Below are 9,125 nucleotides of genomic sequence, written 5' to 3' on the forward strand. Positions count from 1 at the left end.
AATTTAAAAATGAGTATGTTTAGTCTTGTGAAAAGAAGACTGAGGGGGAGGACCTGATAGTCTTAAAATATGTTAAGGGCTGTTATAAAGAAGATAGTGATCAATTGTTCTCCCTGTCCACTGCAGGTAGGGCAAAAAGTAATTGGCTTAATCTGCAGAGGAGACGTAGGTTAGGTATTAGGGAAAATTTTCTGACTAGAAGTTTAGTTAAATACTGAACTAGGCTTCCAAGGGGGGTTGTGGAATCTCTGTTGTGAGTTTTTATGAACAGGTTGGACAAACATCTGTCAGGGATGGTCTTAGGTATACTTGGTACTGCCTCAGCATGGGGGATGGACTGGGTGACCTTTTGAAGTCCCTTCCAGCCCTACATGTGTATGATTCTATATTTAGATAGTTGTAGGCATGGTATATTTGTCCTATGATTTTAAATCTGTTACTGAATATAATCAATGTAAAAGAGAGAGAGCCCATACTGGATAACTTTCTCAGCATGCTGTGAAAATCCACCTTTTTTTTTTTGTTTTTTGTTTTTTTTGTTAGGCGTTATGGCAAGAGATCAGTTGATGGGCTATTGATACAAGTGGTCAGATCTGAGCTTTTAATATGGGCAGTTTGCAAGCTTGATTTTTATTGTGAGACTGTTAGTGACCTCATAAGCATATAAAATGTTTGCAGTTTTTTGTACAAAATACTTAATTTCAATGAAGCCGCTAGTGTTAGGCGCCATATAATCTATGTAAATAATGTATTCCATTACTGATGAAACGATGGAATAAATTGCTTAGGCACAGTAAGGAACAACTATATTAATTGCTTAAAAAGATGCAAATACTTATGACTATCCTCTAAAACTGGAATTTTTAAAAAAGCCCAAGGGGGGAGGTTGGTGCCTAACTCTGATTAAAAATTGCTTCAACCCATTGTTCTTATGAAATGTTTATTTGAAAAGCACTGACTCTACACTGGCACAAGGTTTCCTCACATATAGTCAGTTGTATAATGAGATGCTTAAATACCTTATCCCATACTCTACTCCTGGAACCCAGGACAGAAATAAAGATAATATGTCACCAATTTAAGCACATTCTTCATTTTTGGAAGTAGCAAGGGCTAGCTCCTCAGAGATTTAGCCTATGTTTCCAAAATCAAAAATGTAAAGGTACTTAACCGTTTTTAAGACAGAAAATAAGTAATTTAGTTCTTTTAAAATATATTAATACTCCCACCTTCACAAGTCGTCTTTGTCCCCTGAAAATATACTTATTTGAGCCAGGTCTACACTATCACTTCAGTATAATTTACGTCACCCAGGGGTGTGAATAAGCCACCCCCCTGAGCATCATAAGTTACACCAACCGAAGCAGAGACGTGGACCGCACTATGTCAGCAGGAGAGCTTCTTGGGCTGACATAGCTACCACCTCGCGCAGAAATGGACTTCTTATGCCAACGGGAGACCTCTCTCCCGTTGGCATAGAGCATCTTCACCAGACACGCTACAGCAGCACAGCTGCATTGGTGCAGCTACGCCGATGTAGTGCTTCTAGTGTAGACTAGTCCTTGTTCTCAACAGTGCACACCATTTTGTCTGGCTTAGTACAGATTCCCTCTTACTGTAAGCAATCTTTTAAAACAAATAATTACATGACGCTGTTCATAAATTTGTGAGGGAAACAAAACTGTGTTTAAACTCCTTGTGCATCTGTATAGGGTTTACCTCTTTCAGTTTTAAAGGAGGCGGTTATGTAGAAGAGAATATCTTTTAAAAACCTTGCAACTTTTTTTTCCTCAGTCATGGCAGAGATTACGAGACAAGAGAGACTTGAACTGTATACTACCTGTAAGAGCAACTATACAGAAAAGATAACTGGCTTCTTCTCCTTACTGGAGTCTGCTGAAATATAAAGAACAATATCAAAACCAAGATGCAGTTTCCCCCATGGTTTTTTATGAAGCGTTTTCTCTTTCAAGTTTTTGTTAAGGAAATGTTTATAAGAAAGATTGCATATTTTATTATGGCATTTGTTAATACAACCATTCATTCAAAGATGGATTTTCTGAAAATACTTATACCATTGATGTGTACAGGAGACTATTATGACCCAAATTTCAGACCACCGACTAAATTAATTTTAAGGAAAGTATCAGAGTATGTTGAATTATTGTTACTATTAACTGTGTAATGGTTAATTCAACCACGCTTAACACTGAAATAAAGAAATGAAGAGATAAGCAACGTATAAAAGTCCAGCTGTATCCTTAAGGCATAGCACACATTGCACGTTTCTTGATAAATAAGCAGCCTGTGCTTTACAACTGCTTAAAGCAGTATGCACTTTTGCTCAACTTGGCACTTTCCAGTTTTATTTCCCTCTTACATGGAACAACAGTAACAATTTCTCAAAATGAAACTATACCCTGGTTGTTGTTATGCTCCACATCCCAGGAATTATTATCTAAACTGGAATTTTTGAGCAGCAGAGCTACTACAAAACAGTTGAAATAATCCATAGCAAACCAATATATATAAATGCTTAATATTCATACAGATTAGGTCAAATATCTATTTTAATGTTTCCTTTCTATATGCAAAGTAGTAGTGATGGCTGCTTAAAAAAAAAAAGCTGCTAATAAGCCAAGTTTTTGTTTTGATTTTGTGTAAATACTTGTAAATTGGTCAGCTGCTGTAAATTGAAATTTAAAAAGTAATCTTGAAAATTTTAACTTTTCCAAAAAAAAGTGAAACTTCTTTTAGACCTGCTGTAGCACAGTTTGTGCCTCTCATGTATTTGTTATTGCAGACCAATTCATATGTTAAAATTGTTACTTCTCGATGATGTCAAATTGATATTTTATTTTTTCTCTTAAGTTTAATATTTTGTATGGTGTCCAGTGGAATAAAGTTTATGTATGCAAAATATAGCTAACTTTTCTGTTTCATTTTGCTCTTATTTAACATGAGCTCTTCTAAATGTTTTCTACTTTCCTGCAATTGTGTAGAAAGAGAAATCCTCTAAGGATTTTCTTGTCCAAAAAGGATATTTCTGTATGGCTATTGGAATCTTATACCTATGTGCAGTGTAGTCCTTATAGGTGTGTGAAAATGCTCATTTGGATTCTTAGCATGTTCTTGAGTCCATGTCTCCAAATAAAGTTGTAGGTAATTTTTATTTATGCTTCATCAATTGTAGAATTTTTTTTAAAAGTTACAAACCACTTTAATGTTTAGGATTAAACAAGCTATCAGCTTGTTGCTTATAGTAAGATCATCTGCTCTATTTGATCTCACTGTAATCTGTCATCTAAATTTTTTAAAACAATTTTTATTCTATACCTTTAATCTTCAATTCAATAGCAATCAAGCAGATAACTGAAATGTTTTATTCCAAATTAAGCTTGTTTCCTTTTCTTGAGATGATAAACTTGGTCTGAATGAGTCATCCACTATTTAAGTATGTTATAGAAGTATAATCAAATGGCTTTACATAAAACACAATGAAAACTTGTTGCACAAAATGTCATCATTCAAAGATTCTCTAGTGACTTTAAATGTGTGTATACAATGTTTAAAAAGGCACTAGCTATTTCTGTGCCTACAGAGTACAAAACCTTATGGAAATAGAAGATCTAGCAAGGAACGTGATTGCACAAGACACCAGCTCAGATGCATTTCAAGTGAGCTGCATATCAAAGCTACAAAACTACATAAACAATCTTTCACCAACTTTATCTGTTTGGAGGGATGCATATTCCAAGAGATAAAGTAGAACGAGGAGTGGATATTGCATAAGATCTCTTTGTTAGAATTCCCCGTGCTTTAAATAGTTGTTTTATATCCCACACTACCTCTCCATCTCTGCCTAAAATTTGCTTGTAGGATAGGTACTCTTCTTTTTAAATTCTCTTATAGCTTCCTTTTTGAAACTCAATAATGCCATTAACTCAATGGCTTAAAAAAAAGCAGTGAGGGGAATTGCAAATTTTTTTTAAAAAATTGAAACAATTTTGACCAGCTCTACCTGTAACCACAAATCCATAAATCCAGGCTGTAGTTTTTGAAAAACTTCATGAAACAGGATGGAAGCTCTTGAAAATTTTGTGTTTGGATTGTGTAACTTTTGAGTTAGTCTTTCACTTAGTTTAGAAAGTTTGGATCACTCATCCTGTGTAAACAGTTGCTTGAAGATGACTTGATGAGCTAAATCTTCCATTAGTTTAGGCATCTATCCAGAGTGAGGAATTCACTAATAGACAATATGTTTATGGGTTGACTTTTTTCAGAACTTCTTCTCCCCCCCAATTTACTCAAATAAGGTTCTTCATTTGTAATCAGATTCCACCTCCTTTGTAATCAGCAACGATATTTTTCTGAGACCTAAAGTCTCTAAGTAACAGATTAACTGTTAAAGGGTTCTCATGGGAGACCAATGTTTCCTTCTGTCACTGTGCATAGTTCGACACTGAAGCATCTCTGAGGTTTCTCACTGAGATGAGATAGAATGATTTAATTTAGATCCCTTCAGCTGCTTTAGAAACAGCTTTGAATACTATGATTTTTGGTAGTGGTTCTACTTGATGTCTTTCCCATTTCTCAGTTTACATTATACCAGAAATTGATGAAGTGTAGAATTCTGTTTCACTTTATATAGCTTTCCAGGATCCTCTTTAGTGTTACAGCACCATAGGAATTAATAATATCACTTTCAATGAATACTCAGATTTGGACAGATAACCCCAACTGACTTCACTGAGTGATAGCAAAAGCTTCACTTTCAATAGGTGCAGTATGGGAACCAACATGGACTGCATATCATAGGATCCATAATGATTGTTTTTTTACTATTTGATTGATTTATGCTCTCAATGAGATTAAAGAGAACATAATCCTAGTTTGGCCAAAACACTATTATGAGCTCAATGAAGATTTTTTTTATAAATCTAAGTCAAGTTGTCAGAATTAAGTACATTTATAAGTATGACCAAAATAGGTTATTAGCACAGAGTGTGTGAAAAAGCTGAACTGTAAATTAACATAATACTCTGGAGGTTGAGGAATTGCTCTGGTAAATCCACCATGAGGTATTCTGCATGTAACTTGGCTCTGGAAATCCTAGACTGGGGAGATAATGAGTTGAGTAAAATTAGTCCAAATAGGTTGAAGTATTTGCCCAGAAACCAGGGTAAGTGCATGTAAGGGGAACTAGAGATCAGTGAGAGCCATTACTAGTACAAGAATGCAGTTGGTGAGAGTATATGGCAAAGACCTGCCTTAGTTTAGATTCAGTTGGATGCATAACTGCTGCAGGTGTAAATTAGTGAAGATAAATCCATGAGTCAGAGTGGTCTTTGCCAGGAAGTAGGATTAATGGTAGTTTAATGTTGGAGTTTGTTTATGTATATAGTACCTTTATGGGAGAAAATACCAGCAACTGAAGTTATTTAATCTACTGTAGAAAAGCATAACAAGAACCAAGGGCTAGAAACTGAAGCCAGATACACTCAGATTAGAATGAAGGCACACATTTTTAACAGTGAGGGTGATTATCCACTGAAACAATCTACCAAGGGAAGTGGTGGATTCTCCATGTCTGGATGTCTTTTAATGTCCTGGTATGGCCATTCTTATGTTCTTAGAGATTTTGCATTGTGGCCTTAAACGCATAATGCTTGTTTGTGTTCTCATGTTATCTTGTGTTCCTGTGTTAATGTTTGTATGCACTCATGTAAATCAATCTCTTTGTTACCCATGAAGATGTGGTGCTTTCAAGAAGACCTGTAAAGGGGTATGTAGAATCTGTTTTGGTCTAATTACGGGACAAGCCAATGTGTGAGAGGTACAGGACAAAGTTGAGAGCGCTATTCTAGTTACTTAAATTTTGCCACCTCACTGTTTACCGCTTTTTCCAGATCATTTATGAATATGTTGAACAGTGCTGATCCTGGTACAGACCTCTGGGGAACACCACTTTTTACCTCTCTCCATTCTGAAAACTGACCATTTATTCCTACCCTTTGTTCCTATCTTTTAACCAGTTATTGATCCATGAGAGAACCTTCCCTCTTATCCCATGACTGCTTACTTTGCTTAAGATCCTTTGGTGAGAGACCTTGTCAAAGGCTTTCTGAAAATCGAAGTACACTATATTCACTGGATCACCCTTGTCCACATGCTTATTGACCCCCTCAAAGAATTCTAGTAGATAGGTGAGGCATGATTTCCCTTTCCAAAAACCATGTTGACTCTTCCCCAACAAATCATATTCATCTATGTGTCTGATACTTCTGTTCTTTACTATAGTTTCAACGAAATGTAATGACAATAATTGCTTTTAGAGATTGATGATATCCTGGACAAACCTTATGAAGTTAAGATAAACTTTATTGAATTAAGTTAAACCTTATTGAATTAGGTCTAAAAACTTTTGGGTCAATTGTATTAAAAATGCAACTGTGTATTTGTTATTGTGGAAATGTGTGTAATTTGTCTAGGAGGAGGGATTGTTAATTTAATTCCTCTGGTTATCTGCCCTTTGAAGAAGGAGAAGTTTGCATATACTAGCTCAAACTGGATTTTTCAGGTACCAAGAGACAAAGAAAGGATATTTGGATAAATATCCTGAATGTAAACAGGCTCAGGGCCTTCTTCCTGATTCAGCAAATGGACAGAACCTCTGGTCCATGAAGGGCTGTTGTGATAATTGGGCCTACAAATTTACCGTAAGTGTGAACTCAACTGTAAAAAGCATGTGAAAGTCCATGAGATGTCACAATAATCTATAATAAAAATGTTGATGGGAAAAGGTACAAAAGGGAGACTGACTGACTGAATTAGTCCAAAACGAAACAAAACAAAAAAGCATCCTGATATAACTCAGATTAAGATCATGCTTTGTAAAGAAGAAAACGGTGGAGCCAGAAATCAGTGAACCAAAATTGGTGTGTCAGAAACTAGGCCCAATTGGTGGACAAAATAATAAGGGGTTGGAGTATTCCACCATTCCCTTCCTGGGTTCTTAAAGAAATATTAGGGAGAAAAATAGGCCGCTGGAGTGAGCTTTCACCATCATTGCTGCTGCCACCCCCACCAGCTCCTGGGATGCTGATCCGTTGTCATCCTGATTCTAAGACACGTCCTGACCAGCCCCGCCCAGCCCACGCCAGAGAGAGGGATCATGTCGCCATCTCTACTAGCTCCAGCTGAATCCCAAACACCACCTGGGATAATACAGAATTGGACTTTAACAACAACACCTCCACCAGCTCCAGCCCATCTCTGCTTACTACTACTTCTCTTTTCCCCAAAAGGACAGTTATCACCATTTTTGGTATCATCCAAGAGACTGCCAAACAAGGGTTTATGCCTTCCAAAGACTCTCTCCAGCTAGAAAGAGAACACGGGATGTTGCTAAAATAAAAGCCTTATTTAATACTTTACATTTCAAATGCTTTAACTGTTTTTCCTTCTTTTCTTTCCTTTAATACAGATTTTAATGGTGTGTTTGAATAAAGCTGAGATCTCTGTATACCAAACCCTGGACCTTGTTTTAACGCTGCTTAATGCTGGACTGTGGTTAGGTGATGTTAACACCTTTGGCCCATTTATTCCATGTAAATTAATACAATAGGGTCCCAATCCTTAGGGAAGTTGGAAGGACTTGTCCTACTGAGGCCAAGCATAAGAGTGGGTGCTTGAGCTAAAGCTGTGACGAATTGGAAACCACAAGAAAACTCCTTGGGTTGGAGTTTTGAAGGACTACTCCTGCCAGAGCCCATGTTTGGATCAGGGGATCGCTGGGAAGCTTATTAACGTGTAGGTTCTTTTATGTTTTTTAATGTTCTCTCTGTAGTGCTTCTACCTTAAGAAAAAAAAATGTGCTGCCATAGGAGGTGCTGTGTGTGGTAATTTATAACTGTGGGCAATTACTCTGTTAGTAGTCTGTGAAGAAAAAGTAAGCAGGCCTGCTTAAGCAGAGCCTCTTGCTGGGACACCCCAGTATGGTCAAGAGACTGTGTAGCCTGGAGATTCCCTGATCAGGAGGGAGTGAGACCCATGTCTTCACCCAAGAGAAGTGCTGGCCAGGGGAGCTGGCAGCCCTCACTGAACCACTATGAGGAGATACAGGTGCAGTTGCCCTGAACTGTGACAAGTGCTTCATTTGGTTAATTCTGATTTAGGAATATTGAAGATCGTTTTCTCCTGGCCTATGAAAAGCAATGCACTTTGCAATAATGGAGAATAATTGCAATGCAAATGTGACTGATTTCCATCTGTTGTAGAGAAAAAGTAGATTTGGTTAGTCTGCTAGTTTGCTTATCAATAACAATATGTAGTATCAGTAGCTGTTCAGACTGCAGCTGCATCTTCAGCCACATCTTAGTGAATTGTTTTGTCTTTATATGCTTTAGTAAATTATTATTTAGCAGAGTTACCATATGGTAAGGAAAGGGAAAGTCATAACTGGTTTCAAGATACTGTAGCATCTGAGCGGTAAAACTAGTTACACCTCCCATTATCTTATAACCTGAACGCCTAATTACAATACTTGTCTTCGTTTTCAAACCAAGGGTATTGAATTGGCTCTCAGCACACGGTGCCTAAACTCAATATTCCAATTTCGAGGAGTAAGGGTAGGAAACTTGAAATACTAGGATCACCTGACTGACACCTTTCACAAGCACTACATTCATTTTTAAGGCTGTGTTCTTTGCTGTCTTTAGTGATTTAATTTTTATAAATATTTTGGTTTGTTTTTTTAAAAAAAACATTTTATTCTGAAACCTCATGCAGGATTTTATACTGGAGCCCCCTGTTGCCATCTATATACATTTATTTTGCTTTTAAAAACTGATATTAAGATACAATAAGACTCTTACTAAATATCTGCTTTCCCGCTCTCCCAGCCCCACCCTTTGTGTGCTACCTTTTTCTGGTTTGGGAATGTCACCTGGAGCTCTGACTTGTTTCTTTTTGTAACTATGCTCATTTAGTTCGTAATCTTGGCTATAAAATAGTGTTATCAAAAGCTGCTCAGTAGCAAAAATGAGCTGACTTGGCGAATGGCTTGAGCAGCCCAGAGAAGTGGCTGCAAAGGCTGATTTGTCCCTTTTATTATTCACTGTGTG

General features: G+C 37.0%; 1 protein-coding gene across 3 annotated transcripts in view; it reads left to right on the plus strand.

Annotated features, from left to right (window-relative positions):
- Positions 1–3,134, plus strand: part of TENT2 (terminal nucleotidyltransferase 2) — a 62,082-nt gene extending 58,948 nt beyond the window's left edge. For 2 of the 3 annotated variants that reach the window (XM_067568510.1, XM_067568512.1), the window contains one exon: positions 1,795–3,134. In XM_067568510.1, the coding sequence (XP_067424611.1) occupies positions 1,795–1,869 (75 nt within the window). In that variant the 3' untranslated portion in view covers positions 1,870–3,134. The remainder of the gene's footprint in view (positions 1–1,794) is intronic. The other variant, XM_067568511.1, reaches the window with a different exon arrangement.
- The last annotated feature ends 5,991 nt before the right edge of the window (positions 3,135–9,125 follow it).

Source organism: Emydura macquarii, unplaced genomic scaffold, assembly GCF_026122565.2.
Source record: "Emydura macquarii macquarii isolate MOO-44397 ecotype Brisbane River unplaced genomic scaffold, CSIRO-AGI_Emac_v2 contig_2897, whole genome shotgun sequence".
Taxonomy (NCBI): Eukaryota; Metazoa; Chordata; order Testudines; family Chelidae; genus Emydura; species Emydura macquarii.